This window comes from Saccostrea cucullata, unplaced genomic scaffold (assembly GCF_032062105.1).
Source record: "Saccostrea cucullata isolate Sc308-1 unplaced genomic scaffold, CSIRO_AGI_Scuc_v1 ctg4225, whole genome shotgun sequence".
Lineage (NCBI taxonomy): Eukaryota > Metazoa > Mollusca > Bivalvia > Ostreida > Ostreidae > Saccostrea > Saccostrea cuccullata.
In genome coordinates, this window is record NW_026931528.1 from 1,491 (window position 1) to 18,732 (window position 17,242).

At 34.7% G+C, this 17,242-nt stretch overlaps 1 protein-coding gene and 1 long non-coding RNA gene across 3 annotated transcripts; both read left to right on the forward strand.

Moving 5' to 3' along the window:
- The first annotated feature begins 1,470 nt into the window (after positions 1-1,470).
- On the forward strand, positions 1,471-4,809 carry LOC134232866 (uncharacterized). 2 transcript variants are annotated; one of them, XM_062714843.1, is made up of 3 exons: positions 1,471-1,892; positions 3,400-3,753; positions 3,844-4,809. In XM_062714843.1, exons 1-3 carry the CDS (start codon positions 1,821-1,823, stop codon positions 4,645-4,647), a joined length of 1,230 nt encoding a protein of 409 aa, XP_062570827.1. In that variant the 5' UTR covers positions 1,471-1,820; the 3' UTR covers positions 4,648-4,809. The 2 variants fall into 2 exon arrangements, with proteins under 2 accessions (XP_062570827.1, XP_062570826.1); XM_062714842.1 differs by having other exon boundaries at positions 1,472-1,892; positions 3,400-4,809.
- Positions 4,810-16,054: 11,245 nt separating this feature from the next.
- LOC134232867 (uncharacterized) lies at positions 16,055-16,964 on the forward strand. Its single transcript, XR_009984869.1, has 3 exons — positions 16,055-16,299; positions 16,551-16,624; positions 16,816-16,964. It is a non-coding gene; the product is annotated as an uncharacterized LOC134232867 (long non-coding RNA).
- The last annotated feature ends 278 nt before the right edge of the window (positions 16,965-17,242 follow it).

The following is a 17,242-nucleotide window of genomic DNA, read 5'->3' on the forward strand; positions in this document are numbered from 1 at the left end:
AAATTCTCTTTTTGCTTAAAAGTATTCAAAAGCTGCAAAGTTAGGCCAAAAATAAAAATAGTCTTGTTTCCTGCTACCCGACCTACCCTATTTTTTTGCACCCGACCCTAAAGTTTTTATTTAGTTTTTGAGGGAAAATCGAAAATTTCATGATCCAAAAGTGAAAAAAAATATACATTTAAGTGGTATTTCATGAAATATATATATTTTAAATATGGACTTGCATGAAACACTACTTATTTTAAATGATGACATTGACCAATGACCTGTTTAATTTGGTTTTGTAATAGTTCATATCCAACAAATACCACTGGAAAAAATAAAATAAAATAAAAAAAATAATTTTCCGACCTACCTACCCTATTTTTTTCAGGCTGGTAGCAGGAAACAAGACTATTATTTTTTTTGGCCTTAGAACTATCTTTGATTTTGGTTGTTGTTTTGATAGCCCATAGTACAAATATGAAGAGTCAAATACGTGCGACTTTTTGTTTATTTTCAGCAAAAAACTTTTTTGTGAAAAACTGTATATAAATAACTAAATAATGCTATTTTAAATAGCTTAATAAAGCTATATAGCTATTTAAAGCTATATAGCTAAATCAAGAGATTGTACTGGACCTGTCTTAGTCGAGCACCTTAGTGTATATTATGGTCAAAATAAACCAGACTAAATTCATTATAATACAACGTAAAAAAAAAATAAGTAAATAAGACACTAACAGACAATTTTGAAATAAACTATAAATAGACTCCTAACAATCTGAGAAGGCATGAAAGCACGTTAGTCCGAAAAATCTGACGTTTTCCTGGCTTTTTTACGATATTGATATTTACATGCCAGGAAAACGTCAGAACCGGCGCCATTACGTAAACTGGAAATTTCGCTGTCTCCAACTGAGTTGATTTTTGATACTTGTGAACCGACCTAAATGCCGAAATCAGAATTTATCAAAAGCACAATGCCTCTAGTACTCACCAATATCGATGAAAAGAAAATATCACTCCACATTTCGTAACAGGACATGCAAGATTTTAAAATGCACGAAATGAAGACAAATCTCGACAGTGTGATAAAACCTTTTTCAACGGATTATTTATTTCATAAATGAACCATACAAACTATATTGGTAAGTTCATTAAGTATTGTCTATTGATAACTTTTGACTTTGAAATTTAATTCAGTTCGCAAGTATCTAAAGTCTACCAGAGAATGCCGCCTCCGGTTGGGGGCCGCGATTTCCCAGTTTACGTAATGGCGCCGGTTCTGACGTTTTCCTGGCATGTAAAATATCAAAATCTTAAAAAAGCCAGGAAAACGTAAGATTTTTCGGACTAGAAAGCACGTGTGACACAACTACTGATATTTCTGAACAAGAAAGATTCTATTCACCTTCTGTGACTTCTAATGCTTTAACCTGTTCCTCTCCTGATATTCTGACATTATGAATTGGTGATAAAACGGCGTTTAAGCTCTCTACAAGGGCTTCCTTTAACGATCTGCTGTGATCCCCAGCTCCCGCCATGTTGGTAAAAATTAAAATCCATCAATTTGGCGGGAAATTTTAGTTTCGTATTTCATTAGGGCACCTAATAACATAATATTCTTATGCTATGTCTATATTCTAATGACGATTTTAATAATTTTTAAGCTTTGGCATTTCAGAATAATCTCTCTTTTCATCATATTCTAATCAAATATGGATATTCCGAAAATAAGAATAAAAACTAAGAATTAGATAACTCGTACAATTTAATTTCTTATTTAGATAACTCGTACAAATTAATCTCTTATTATAAATTACGTCAGATATTACGTCATGTCAATTATGGAATCGTTGAAAATGTGTATTCTAATCCAAGTGATACTTTTCATGCTTATTCCAACTCAGGTTTGTTGCATGCATTGTGTTACAGTTCGTTCTTTTCGTTCTTTTTTTCAGGATGCATTTAGGGTAAAGACCAAAGGTAATTGTTTCTGAAATATTTTGTATATTGATGAAACTGCTCATTCCTAGGACTGCACCCTTCTCCCCCGCATGTATGCAATTCAAGCAGCATAAGCAAAATAAAAAAATCAAGACTGACAAGTGCCTTTCAAAAATTCACCTGGTCATGCTGAAGATACTCCTATAGTTCCTATGTAGGCCTATTATACATGTAGAGCAGCTGTTGTGTTAAAAATGACTGTCCACTTCTCTAAAGAGAATATGTATGGGGCATCTGAATCATTGAGGACTCAGGACAAGTCAGGTGACGTTTTTTGCTGTCTGTTTGTCTGTCTGTGTAAGTCAACAATCATGCAAATTAATGAACTGCAGACTTTTTCGGCTTCTTCTCTGGAACTGTTTGAAACAATTTCAACCAATTTTTGCATAGAACATTACAAAGGGTGAAGGGGATCATGAGATGTGAACTTCATTACATGTCCCTGCCCATAAGAGCCTGAGCCCTGAGGGTTAGTCTAAATTAAACCATCAAAATTAGAATTCTTCTTTTCCCCTTGACATCAAGAAGTTGAAGGAGAGAACTAATATAGGCCCTTGGCCTGCTGTTCAATCCATATTCATATTGTACTCTTTGTATATTATGAATAAAATACTTCTCAAACTAAGTTGAACCGGCCATCGGTTCTTGGGCTAATGATCATATGGTGAAAATGCATATCCCCCGCCCCCGATATTTAGAAAAACTAGGTGCATAGGTACCGGTATGTTCTTATGATTATGTATATGTAGTGAAATTGCATACATTTTTTAGTTGAAAATCTACTTCTCTGCCTCTGGGTATAAAGGACAATTTATTTTATCCCAAATTTGAATTTCATGGCCTCCAGGGCAGGGTTTTGGAATTTGGGCTCTAAAAATTATATTTTGAAAATGCAGTATTTCTTTGAAAGTTTTCTTCTCTGTTCCTACATATACTAAATTTAAAAAAAAACGGAGGCGACATTCTCCAGTTTATTTTTGAGACTTGGCAGTTGCTAACCGCGAGTATTGACAATTAACTCCGATTGAAGAAGGTGAAATTCCCAGTCTTCATAATGACGTCGTTTCTGACCGACGTTTTCCTGGCACGTAGGCCCTATATAGCAAAATCCTGAAAAAGTCTGGAAGAAGTAATTATTTCGGACAATGTTGTGTTATACTCAGGTGACCCTTTATATAGGTCCTTTAATTGGGCCTCTTGTAATATTATATAAATATTTTAGTCATTCAATGAATTGTACATGCTTATACATGTTTATTACACAACTATCATAAACTTACCATGTTTACATGATCAAGATCATATGTGTAAATATATAAAATATCAAATTTTAAAAGAACTTACAGATATTTTAGATAAAACTTATTAGATTTGTAGAGATGTGTCATTATTTGTCTTTGTTCATTTAAGGGCAAAAACATGTGGAAAATCTTAAAGAAATACAAAAATAAAGTACTAAAAAGTCGCAAAAAGTCTGACCTACCCAAATCCTTAAAACTTGAGGTTAAGCAGTTCTTTAACAAAACACATAGTGAATTCATAAAAGATGAAGGCGCAGGCGCTGAACTTGAATGTGAAACGGCCGTTACTCGTTCTATCTTCCGCCTATATCCAAGGGCCACCTATCGCTGGGTCAGAAATGAGGGCTATCTAACAATGGAACCAGAACGAATGGTATTCCGGATGGGGGACCTCGTCATACAAGGACTGAAGGCGACAGATACCGGGCTTTATTCGTGTAGATTACATTATACAAAAGGAAAGGTGTTGACAGTGGGCGTTTTTTCGCTGTATGTGAAATCAGGGGATTATCCAGAAACACCCGTTCATGAGGGAAAAAAAATCTCTTTACAGTGTAACAGTCATCTGTTGGGTTTATTATATCCGAAAGCTGTCAGAGAGTGGTATCTTAATGGGACAAAAACATCATTACAAAAAATTCCCGCCAGGAAAAAACACAGTGACGTCATCAAAGATTCCACTGTTCGCATGCAAGGAAACTGGTCATGTGTCGTCCGTGATCCTGTACATAGGTGGAAATGGACAACGGCCTTTTATCGCGTCAAAATACTCCCTCCACTTAAAGGAATAGCTTTTATTATTGATTTTGTTAAGAACAACGTCAAATTGACAATATTTCTTGTCATTGGGTGTTTTTGCCTGGCTATGATGCTTACTGCTATCCTCCTTGACAAACTAGAGCAATGGAAGAAACGAAAAGACAAACAACAAAAACGAATGCTTTACCAGTTCTTAGAAGACAGCGGAAGAGGATTTTACGACAATAATGATAATCTCTGTTATACCGACGAGGATGGAAATGTGGTCGTCTGCAAAGTATCTGATGATGAATCGGATGAAGAAGGGATGATAAAAAGAAGAGTTAAGCAGCTAGGCAGGGCGGGAAAAGCAGCGTTAGAGAAGACAAAAGATTTCATACAGGGCGAAGAGGAAGACCAAGATGAAAATAAAGATGACGATGCTAACGAAAACGCCGCTGACTTGGACAGCACACATGACGCCTGCTCGTCTAGTTTCGAGGAGGATAGACATGTTTCCTTTTTTGAGGGGACATTAACAGAGGATAGTTTGGAGACAAGCTTCAATGGAAGTCGTCCGCTATTGTCCCATGAGTATTCTAACGTGTACTTTAAATAATTGTGAAGTGTCTATTGGAGAATACATCACTAGTTTGAATTTAATAAATATACATGTATTTTGATATGCAAATGTACTTATCTTAAGTAACCCGTCTGCATTATATTCTTCATACTTTCTCTAAAAATGAAATTTAAATGTAAAACAAGAAGTGGAATTGCATGTACATATATAAGAAAATAAATGTTTAAAAAATACAATAAAACGTTTTATTTCTAAAATAGCCTGAAGTGAAGACTTCTCGTATACGTACCACTTAGTTGTTCTTAGAAATAATTCCACTCTTTATACTAGTATGTCATCAATATACACAAATAAAATGATTAACACACACAAATATGACATATGTAATGAACTGTGGAGAAGTGTTCTGTCGTTTCTTTTCAGTTTCAGTACATTTTCTCAGCAGAGGTTGCATATACTGAAATGAAATTTGGAAAACAGATTTTATCGTACGACCCTTGGTCTTGGTCAAGTTCTGTTTTGGATACGATCAAGCCATTTAAGACCACAGGAGTTCGCGTACCTGTCAATTTTACCGAGATTTTCAGTAAATAAAAAAAATACGCAATACCTATAATTTAGGTATTACATATTTTTTTTATTTTCTGATATCGGTAAAATTGATAGGTACGCGAACTCCTGTGTTAAGACAGAGATATGCCATTTGGACTTAGACAAATATTCCAATTATTTGGGTGAGGGGGGCATAAATGTTTTACAAACATCTCTTGTTGAATTCGTTATTTACCCTGTTAATTTGTGTTATACCAGGCACGTAGCATCGTTTTTGAAAATGGGGGGCCAACCAGAGAAAATTTCCTTTTACTTACCTGAAAAAGTTGACAAGCAAAAAAAAAAAAAAAAAAAAACGAAAATTAAAAGTTTGCCCAAACTCGAAAATCCTATTTCGTGCGGGGGGGGGGGGGGAGGGGGGGGGTAGCCAACTTTTTCGAAGCCAACTTACTATCACTTCCAATTTTTTTCCCTACAATCCTTGATATCCCTATACTATAGTAAAAAGTGGGGGGGGGGGGCAACTATTCTTTCAATGAACATTTACTATAGTAAAGGTAATGTTGGGGAAAAAAGTGGGGGGGGGGCAGGCCCCCCCGGTTGCTACGTCCCTGTATACTCGAAAAAAGTTTTTGATATAGGTCCTGAATGGACTTCCGTAATATTCAATCTCTAACTTTTTGACACTAAATGATCAAAGGTTTACGCATGATTATCTCTTTAGTTTGACTCGATCAACAGGGAACTCATGTTCAGTTTTCTAACTTTAGGAGTTTTGAGGTCGTTGTTGGGGTAAATATCTACATCACACCTGTACAGTAGTGCGCACCTGTATTTAAAACTGTGTGTACCCCGGAGAGACCCCGAGGAAGACAAAATGGGGTCATCTATTTCTAGTACAGGAGACGGAATTCAAACAGCATATCGCCTTTTTAGAGATAGAGAATTAGTGAGACAGATTTATCGACAAGGTCAACTTGTTAGAAATGAAAGTGCAAAGCTAGAAGAATTGGTGGACGATTTAGAAGGAAAAGTTCGAGGCAAACCCAAAGTTCAGCGATCGACATTTATGCCATATCCTAGTTCATGTAATTGTAAGCAATTGTTGGTTCATAGTAATGATTTTAGGACACTTAAACTATTTACGGTTGGAATTGTTATTGGATATATTATATATGCTTGTTTATGAATGTTCAAATGTCCGTTCAACTGTTATAGTAGTATCAGTCAAAGCTAGCTGTCATTCGTACATTATCTGTGCTAGAACTTTAAAAACAACTGATTACTTGAATATATATTAAATGTATGCTGATCATGATGCTGTGCTGTGATTTATTTATTGAAAATGTTTTTTGTTATTATGAAATTATTTTATTTCATATAAAGCAATTTTTAACTGAATCAAAGTGTTTGAAATAGATTTTTTTTATATAGAAATAATGAGCATAGTGAGTTATGGATTATTATAAAATGAGAAAATTTGCATAAACGCGATTTCATGGATTGAGTTGCTGGAACGTGAATCAATGCATCATAAGTGTCCCACCTTTTATTTGATTTCACAAAAATAAAATTTGAAATTAGTAATGTTCCTCTGCTCCATTTTATTGACTAAAAAGGAGGCTGTTGAAATTCATGTAACATCAATTTATTTGACAGTACCCTGTCTCATTTTTAAAATTTATCACAGAATTCACTCAGAGCATGGTCTTGAATTTGAAAAAAAGTTAGATGACCTAACAATCTTATACTTTATTCTACTAAATAAATGAGGAATGTGACAATAAGTACAGTTGTCATAGGGTTTGTACTTTGTAGTCAGTAAAACATTCAAATACTTGAATGATACTGATAAGACAGACCTGTATTGTATTCATTTAGAATTCGCGTCGAAAATTATACATGTATATTATTTATTTATTAAAACTGATTTATTTTTCGAGTTGAAGGCCGGATCAAGTGTTTTATTCATATCGTAAAGAAGTTTTTGAATAATTTTTGCTTAACACAAAGATAAACTAGAGGAAAACTGATAAAGCAGCATAACTAGTGCCAGTTAAAATTTCAGCAAATCGCGGAAAGACTTGGTTATCAAAGACTAATAGTACATAGAGATTGTTATGCAATATCTAGCAAGCTTTTGATATCATCTTCAGAGTACAATGTATAAAAAGTAAGGAAAGATGACTTTATTCTATCTGTTTTGGACAGTTAGGAAAGTTGATGATAGAAAAGTAGAAATCATCACGTTTATCATAAAATTTTGTTATTAGGTCAAATCTGAAACAGATGTATGTATTAGACTCTGTATTATGTGGTGTCTTGAAAAATTCACCAAAATTGATCGAAACCATGAATAGAAGTAAGAAATAACTAATGGTCAAAGCAAGTGTTTCCTTTTCATGTTTAAGTTTTTAAAATATAGATTCTGCTTCATATGAATACAAAAAGGCCTGCTTATAACAACAAGGGCACAATTGGTACCTATGGGAATTCCAACGGTTTGTTGGAACACCTTATCTCCGAAAACTATATGGCACGTGCTGCCATGAGACTTGATGAAAACTATGTACAGCGTTGATTTCATGCATTTGACATAGACGTTTGACCATGAAGTGTTTTTTTTTTATCTGAATAGCCAAATTAGTTCAGTTTTCTTATGTAACTTTATGGGTTCTTTTTTGAAAAAAAAAAGAAGTTTATTGTTCAATAATAGGTTATCATCTAATTTTATATTGTTGTATGAAAAAGAAACAGGGCTGGATACCATATGTTAGATGACCACTCTTTGCTAGCACACACAGAATTAAAAATTGTAAATGTTGTGATCCCTGTTCCAGAGGTCTGAGAGTTTGGCTAGCACAATCAAAATAAATGCAGTCTTTAATCAAGTAGTTGAATTTGAATTTTCATAATGCATTACCAGGTATGCTTGTAATAAGTAATGAGGGCTTTAACCAAATTCTGTCTATATGTTGAGAACACGTCGCAACCCTATTAGACGGCGATTTTTATATATTGTTTAAGTTTTAAAAAAAAATCAAATTTCAGCTATCTAGATTGCTTGACTTGGATTTTTACAAATAAATGATTTTAATAAATATTACTAATAAACATGACAGAAAGACAAGATCAAAGGATGATGTGACATAACTGCTATCTTGGGCCCCTTTTTCCACGACGAATTATATTTAATCTACAAAGATGTTGGTAGTTTTCTATGGAAGGGAATTACCGCCAAAAGTCTATGTATCTTGCTTTTATTCTTATTCTGCCTACTTCTTTATGCTTTGTTATTATTGTAATTATATGTCACTTTATTGTTTTCATATTCGTCTTTATTACATTTCACTTTGACTTTTATCCTTCTTCATTTTTTCCTTACTTCTATGTTGCTTTATTCTTGTAAATTCATTCTACCTTCTTTTAAACTTAAACAGTTTCTTAAATAAATTATTCAATCACGCAAACAATGAAGCATATTCAATGAAGACTAATCGAAGTTGTCAAACCGTCAAAATTTAGTGCGGCATTATAACGCTAGGTGGTGTGGTGTTCGCTACGAGTGTCGGTAAAACTAGGTAACCAAACCCAGGTCGGGTTATTTGAGATTCTTCAAAACGCCTTAGCAATCGAACTTCTGAAGGCCGGATCAAATAATCCGATCCAATAATGGAAACTCCATATTTATTTTCTCTGGGCACAAAGGAATAGCGGCCTCTTTTTTCAGACATAACTTTATACTATACTGAATATGTTCATTGAACGGCCGACCCACTTTTTGTAAGAGTAAGGGTCAAATAAGTTTTAGTAGTACGTATGATAGGAAAAAAATTGAATTTGATTCTATAGAAGAAGTTGAATATAACCCAAAACTCACCCCGCCTTCGAAATAGGATTTTATTGGCATCGGAAGCAAATTGAAAGTGGGGGGCTAAGTGTAAGAATTTTTTAAGACCTTCAAAAAAAAACCTGACAAGCAAAAAAAAAAAAAAAGAAAAAAGAAAAGAAAGAAAAGAAAAGGAATGTCAATTTTCCGAACTCAAATATTCAATTTCTTAGGGGGGGTGTTAGGTTCGAACTCCAGTGCCAAAGTTTTTTTTTCTATACACCACCACTTTTCCCATTTTAAACCTATACTGCGTCGTGTCCATGGCAAGTGGGGGGTGGTCTAAACCTATGCTGGAACGTCTGTACTAAGTCTATCTCTGGAAAAAAAAAAAGTGGGTCCAAGCCCCCCCCCCCCCCCCCCCCTACGGTTCCGACGCCTAGTATTTTCAAGTTTGGACAATTTCCTTTTTTTTTTTTTTTTTTTTTTTTTTTTTGCGCTTGTCAAGTTGTTTTCAGCCGGGTACTTTAATATTTATTCTCTTGTTGCCCCCTCCCCACTTTCAAAAACGTACAATGCTACGTCACTGTTCTCTCGCCTGAAAAATATAACTCATTTAAAGTTAATTATTTGTTGGATAATTGAATTCCAGTTTAATTGATATAAAAAATGTTCAATATTTTGATATTAGTTAACCCTCATGAATTGGGTTGTTTTTCAGAACCTTCCACTGAACTGAACTTTATTTCACGACAGATAGTAACTGCTCATGCGCGTGATTCTAGGGACAGGGCTTTGCAAAGGAGTGAGGAGCGTTAATATGGGTAGTCAGGCGCGGATCAAATTTTTTTTCCAAGGGGGGGGGGGGGTCCACCCCAGTCCAAAAAAAAAAGTCCAATCCCAGAAATTTCTTGACGAGCATAAAAAAACCTAAACTCGCCCAAACGTCAAAATCCTATTTCGTAGGGAGCGTTTAACTTTTTTTTCCTTGCTTTAGTAAATACATTTTAATTTAAACCTTGTAAATTCCAGGGGGTCCTAACACCCCACCCCCCTCTAGATCTGTGCATGGTAGGGGAAGTAGGAACTAGGCTTCGTGCATCCAGACATACTGGAAACTCCCTGGTCTTATTTTCAGCGTTGATATTTTATATTAAAATAGCACTTAATTTTCAATATAGAAAGAAATATCCTTAGTACGCATCGTATTTGTGATCAGCCAGGAGAGCTAAAAAGTCTTAGAACTCGAAAATTCTGTTTGGTGGTGGTGAGGGGGGAGGGGTCGTCAACTTATTTTACTCATGCCAATAAGTACATGACTTTTAATATATGAATTGACTATTAGTACTGCAACAAAAAGGGTGAGGGATGGGGGCAACAAGCCTTTCGCTGAACTTTTCCAGTAGTAAAAAGTTACGTTTAGGAAAATGTTTCGTGGCCACCCAGCCCTCTACCGGCGAAACTTACCCCATAGGAGGTCGTCCACCCGGAAGTCAGTATATATATATTGAGACTTTGGTGGTTTGATTGTACATTGTATAATGTCCCTTGCGAGAATTTTTAACTCAAAAGGAGAAGCCACATCTTGCCGGTGGAGAGCTGCAAATTTGTCCTATATACGTCTTGGCACTTATAGCCATTGAGCAGTGAGGGATCTTTTTTCGTGCCAGCACCTACTGCGACACGGGACCTCGAATAACAAGGTCTAGATTTCATCCGATGGATTGAACTCCACGTCCTACAGTGGGATTCTTACCCACGACGTATTGATCGACTCCTTACCTCTGTACTTCGTGACTCTAAAGCAGACGCCGTAACCACAGTGCCACGCGGGGTGGGGGGTGGGGGGTGGGGGTAGCTGCAGACCTGTAGCTCTCCGAAAAAATTATATATTGATAGACCGGAGAGCTACAGTGCCACCCATTGAAACAAGAGGCCCAGGGGCCACAGCGCTCACCTGAGCACATCGGGCTTGAATTTACACCCTCCTTCCAGGCGTTCATCATTTGAACAAACTAGAATCTACACTACCTGAGGATGATTCCATATAATTACCCCGGGTATCACTAATCATAGCTTTGAAGTACTTGAAAAGAAGTTTTAAAAGGTTTCCCTATATATCCTTATGTAAAACTTGGGTCAGCCATTTTGGCCCCACCCTATCCCCAGGGCCGGGGGTCATGATTTGAAAAAACTTGAGTCTACACTACCTGAGGATGGCTTCCCTATCAGCTTCATCTTTCCTGGCCCAGTGGTAATTGAGAAGGATTTTTAAAGATATTTCCTATATATTCCTATGTAAAACTTGGGTCGGCCATTTTGGCCCCATCCTTGCCCCGGGGGTCATGATTTGAACAAACTTGAATCTAAACTACCTGAGGATGATTCCACTTGAGTTTCATCTTTCCTGGCCCAGTGGTTCTGGAGAAGAAGATTTTTTAAAGATTTTTCCTAAATATTCCTTTGTAAAACTTGGGTAGGCCATTTTGGCCCCTACCTTGCCCCTGGGGTCATGATTTGAAAAAAAATTGAATCTACACTACCTGAGGATGATTCCACATGAGTTTCATCTTTCCTGGCCCAGTGGTTCTGGAGAAGAAGATTTTTAAAGATTTTTCCTATATATTCCTATGTAAAACTTGGGTCGGCCATTTTGGCCCCACCTTTGCCCCGGGGGTCATGATTTGAACAAATTTGAATCTACACTACCTGAGGATGATTCCACATGAGTTTCATCTTTCCTGGCCCAGTGGTTCTGGAGAAGAAGATTTTTAAAGATTTTTCCTATATATTCCTATGTAAAACTTGGGTCGGCCATTTTGGCCCCACCCTTGCCACGGGGGTCATGATTTGAACAAACTTGAATCTACACTACCTGAGGATGGCTTCCCTATCAGTTTCATCTTTCCTGGCCCAGTGGTAATTGAGAAGGATTTTTAAAGATATTTCCTATATATTCCTATGTAAAACTTGGGTCGGCCATTTTGGCCCCACCCTTGCCCCGGGGGTCATGATTTGAACAAACTTGAATCTACACTACCTGAGGATGCTTTCACATGAGTTTCATCTTTCCTAGCCCAGTGGTTCTGGAGAAGAAGATTTTTAAAGATTTTTCCTATATATTCCTATGTAAATCTTGGGTCGGCCAATTTGGTCCCACCCTTGCCCTGGGGGTCATGATTTGAACAAACTTGAATCTACACTACCTGAGGATGCTTCCACATGAGTTTCATCTTTCCTGGCCCAGCGGTTCTTGAGAAGAAGATTTTTTAAAAATGCCATTAATTTTTAACAAATTCATGATTATCTCCCCTTGGAAAAGGGCGTGGCCCTTCATTTGAACAAACTTGAATCCATTTTACCCAAGGATACTTTGTCGCAAGTTTGGTTGAAATTGGCCCAGTGGTTCTTGAGGAGAAGATGAAAATGTGAAAAGTTTACAACGACAACAAACGACAACGACAACGACAGACGACGGACAAATTTTGATCAGAAAAGCTCACTTGAGCCTTCGGCTCAGGTGAGCTAAAAACTGTACATTTATTGCGCACAAAAAAGTGCGCTCGGTTTTCGATTTATTTCTCCGTGTTCCTAAAATTGTATTCTCAAAATTTTACTAACCTTGTGTTCCTTACATATTCTTTGACTCTTTCCACAACAAAACATTCGTCATAATGGTTGTTAATAGTCCTCCTGATGCTGATATTGTAATCATCGAACATTTCGCTTATTTATACTGCCATTTTGGTTTCGAAGGTAATTCGGTCCAATATGCTTCGTTCAGATGTCAACTTCGAGAGTACTTGATAGAGGAGAGAGATTTTCTAAATCTTCCCTTTTTTGCAATTGAGGGAAGAATTTGGAAGAAATAAACAAGAAGCGAGCGCACTTTTTCTGTGCGCAATAAATATACAGTTTTTTCAATGGGTGGCACTGTAGCTCTCCGGTCTATCAATATATATTTTTTCGGAGAGCTACAAATCTGCAGCTAGGGGGGGGGGGGGTCATTATCCATATGTACTCGTGAAGATTATCTATGTTTACATATTTGTTAAAATGATTTAATTATAAAGCACTTTTAAAATGATATTATTTAAATATTTATTCATACATGTATCATGTGTATAGGACGGATAACTTTTCTTCAAAAACTGAAAACGTTTGTAATGTATATATAAACATCGTTTTACGATTAAAATAACTATTCGGGGAGGGGTTGCTATGAAGGGGGGGGAATTGCTATTTATATCGAGATTTCCCACGGAAGACTAGCTATACCCCGGGGGAAGTCCCACTGCATAGTCTTTCGAAGGAAGCATCACTATGTTGTCAGTCTTCCAGGAGAAATCTTACCATTTAGCGAGACTTCCGAGGGAATGGCATGTATCGGGTACATACCTGAACTAACAACAAACATCATTCATTTAAAAATCTAAGTTCCATTGATAAAAGTATTAAGGCAGAAAATTAGAAAAAAAACTCGAATAACCCCGGCCCGGTTTGCTTACCTAATTTTACCAACACTCTTAGCGAACACCCCTGCCACCTAGCGTTATAATGCGGCACTAAATTAGGACAACTCGTATTCGTCTTCATTGAATATGCTTCATTGTTTGCGTGATTGAGTTAACGTTCGTAATAGAGATAATCATTTAAGATACTGTATCAATTTCAAAGAAAATAAAATGACTTATCAAGAATAAAGAAACATAGAAGTAAGGACAAAATGAAGAAGGATAAAAGTCAAAGTGAAATGTAATAAAGACGAATATGAAAACAATAAAGTGACATATAATTACAATAATAACAAAGCATAAAGAAGTAGGCAGAATAAGAATAAAAGCAAGATACATAGACTTTTGGCGGTAATTCCCTTCCATAGTTTTCAAACATGAGTGAATAAATACGACGCCTTTTCAGTAGTTTCAATAGTTCAGACACATTTTAATTGCAAGGAAAACTGCATTACCTTTGATTTTTTACACCCTATCACAGCTAAATTAGGCCAGGTTTGTGAGAATATGTTTTTTATGGCAAGAGAATGGGCGGGTCTTAGTACAAAAGAGGAATATACGTGTCCGAGAAGCCCTTATATGGCTATTGTTATTATATCGCACATAGTCATTGTCCAATCCAATGACAGAACAACAAAACATGCTGGTTTACTACGTTTACAATTTATCACAGACACGTGGTTTAGGTCAATTTACCTGTCATAGTTTTCTACATTTCAGACTTTTATAATGGTCAGTCAAGTCTGTTTGTACTTATTAATACGCATGTATTTTCAGCATTTACGGTTTTTAGGGCAAGAAATGCACATGAAACTTGTATTCACTGATACTTGGGAATATGCGTAGACCTATAGCGAATTGCTCACCAATTAAACACGCTACCAGACTAACTAATGTATACTCCCAGGTAGCACAAAACATTTTCAAAACATTTTATTGGTGTTGTAAAAAGGTTTTTTCGAAACATTTCAGACTAAACATTTTAAAAACATTTTTAAAACATTTCCTCTTCTCTTTATAACATTTTAAAAACATTTTAAAAATGTTTTCAAGAAGCTTATGATTAAATCCTTTTGGAACGTTTTTCTGAAATATTTTTGAAACGTTTTTAAAATGTTTCAAAAGGTATGTTTAGCTTTCAAATATCAAAGAGTTTTATATTACGTTTTAAAAACGTTCTAAAAACATGGAATGAAACATTCCTTTTCCATAAATCTGAAACATTGCATGAATACGTTTCTGAAACATTTGGAAGGAACGTTGTCAAAATGTTTTTGAAACATTCTTAATTCATTTAAGGAACATTTTTCTTAAAATTATTCCAAGGGTATGTATAGCTTCCAAATATTAAAGATCTTATAAAACGTTTTAAAAACGTTCTTAAAACATGAAATGAAACATTCTTTTTCTGTAAAACGGAAACATTGCCTATACGTTTCTGAAAAAAATGTAATTGACAGGAACATTTTTAAAATATTTTTAAAACATTCTTAATATCGTTGTTAGTTAAAAACATTAAATTCCGGATATTTTTCCGCCTAGGCAGTGAAAATGTTTATTTAAAACATTAACTAAAATAATTATTTTTACTACAATTGAAACATTTATAGTTTTTGTAACATTTTTTGGAAACATTTTCAAAATGTTCCTGAAACATTTGTGTAATTGCGGCACAATTTAAATTCATTTATTAACTTTAAGAGTATGTTATGAGAATAATTTTAGAACATTCAATTTAAGGCCATTCCAAGTTTTTTCTCTGTTTAGCGTTCACCCATCTTTCAAAAACCTAGCTACCTATTTGCAAAAAAAAAAAAAAAAACAAATGTCAAGAAACAAAAAACAAAAAAAAAACATAGTAATTAGAATGACGTAATTCAAAAGTCTTAAGATATGATTTCATTTATCTATTTTTCATAAAGAAAGTTAATTTCTTCAGCAAAATCAAGGTATTAAATGCTGAAACTATTCCAATAATGAAATATTATACAAATATTTAAAAATATTGCCGGAAATCACAAATTTTGACCTGAATAATTAATTTTCGGACTCCTGATTCTGTTTGGTTTTTCTGACATAGGGTGTCAAAAACCAAGGCGCACGAAGATGCTAAACATAGAAAAAACTTGGAATGGCCTAATGTGTTTTCTTTTTTTTAAAGACTTCATTTTTCATTGCTGCAACATTTTTTAATGTTATTTGTTCTTATAACATTCAAATAATGTATGACTGCGATTTTCCTAAAATTTAATTTATGAAGAAAAAAAAAGAATATATAGAAAGAATAGTGTTGAAATGATTAATTGTAGTAATTTTTTAATTGAAAGATTTTTTCCTGTATTTTATAATGATTTCTAGTTTTGGCTTATTGAATAAACAGACATATATAAAGTCCTTTAATTAAAACAAATCAAAAAATCAATAAATGAAAGGATAGGCAAACACAAAATTTAAAATATAATTAAATGTAAAAAAAATCATAAGCATTTGATAAAACTCTTAATATTTTTTTTTAAAAATGTTCTTCATCAAATCTGTGATCCACTCCCAGGATTTTACTCTGAGGCATTAGATAGGGATTGGCACACTGGTCAGTTTCAGTGTCATGATAACCTGTTATGCAATTTTCCTGCTGGGCAGCGCGTTACAGAGTATAGTGGTTTGCAGCTTATCTAGGCCAAATTTTGAATTCTGGTAAACAAGATGTGCGCGCTTACTCCGTGCCGATTTGAATGAGAAGACTTTGCACCATAAAACAACAATTATAACCTCGGGATTTATTAACTTTGAATGGTAAGAATTATTCCTTTATCATAGACTTTAAAAGATCATTTAAAAATGACTTTATACTACCAGTGCATGATCAATAACTTTGTACAAATGTATGTAGCATTAAGAAATGACAAAGCGTTAAGGTTATACACATGTATTTGATTTGAATATTTCAACACAATTATATCCTTGATTCAAGTAATCGTTGTCTTTGTGGAATGTTTTAAAATCATCAAACAATCTGTTGATTTAAAAATGAAATTTCTTTACAGCATGGTGTTGATTGCATCATCCGTATTTTCAAATTCCCCCATTCAAAAGACCCGCCTTTGGTGAAGGCAAAGGTGTACGTAAATACTATTACTCTTCAATAATATTGTCATAGTAATTATTTTTCTGCTTTTTTCAATGCAAATGAGGAAAGAACTTAAATTTGATATAATTATTTAAAATATTTTTTGTATATTTTCATTGATCATCTTAAGATACATTAGATGTAGAACGCTGATACAAACACAACTTTCCTTATCTTTACAGGTTGTGCTATTCGTTCCGAGGGGCGGATTCCTTATCAGCCTTTTCAGTGTATGTGATTCTAATTAAGTCTTATAGATCCGCCGCTCTGTTCAACCTATACTGTGAACATAGGATTTCTGTGATTCTGTTCTTTTAAAATTCAGTGAATGGATTAGGCGCCGTTTTCACCCTTTAAAACCCCGGTGACTTGAAAGAAAATAAATTGAAACTTGTACCGAGAATGGAATTTAAATGTGATTAGCATATTGAATATGGGTTTGTATTAAAGATTCGAAAATTAAATATAATTTGTGTTTATTTCTTTTAAAATATAAATATATCATTATTTCATGAGAAAAGTAAAATTTCAGTAAAAATACTTTTGTAACCTCGACGTGAATGTTTTGAAAACGTTTTAAAAACCAAACAAATTAACATGATTAAACGT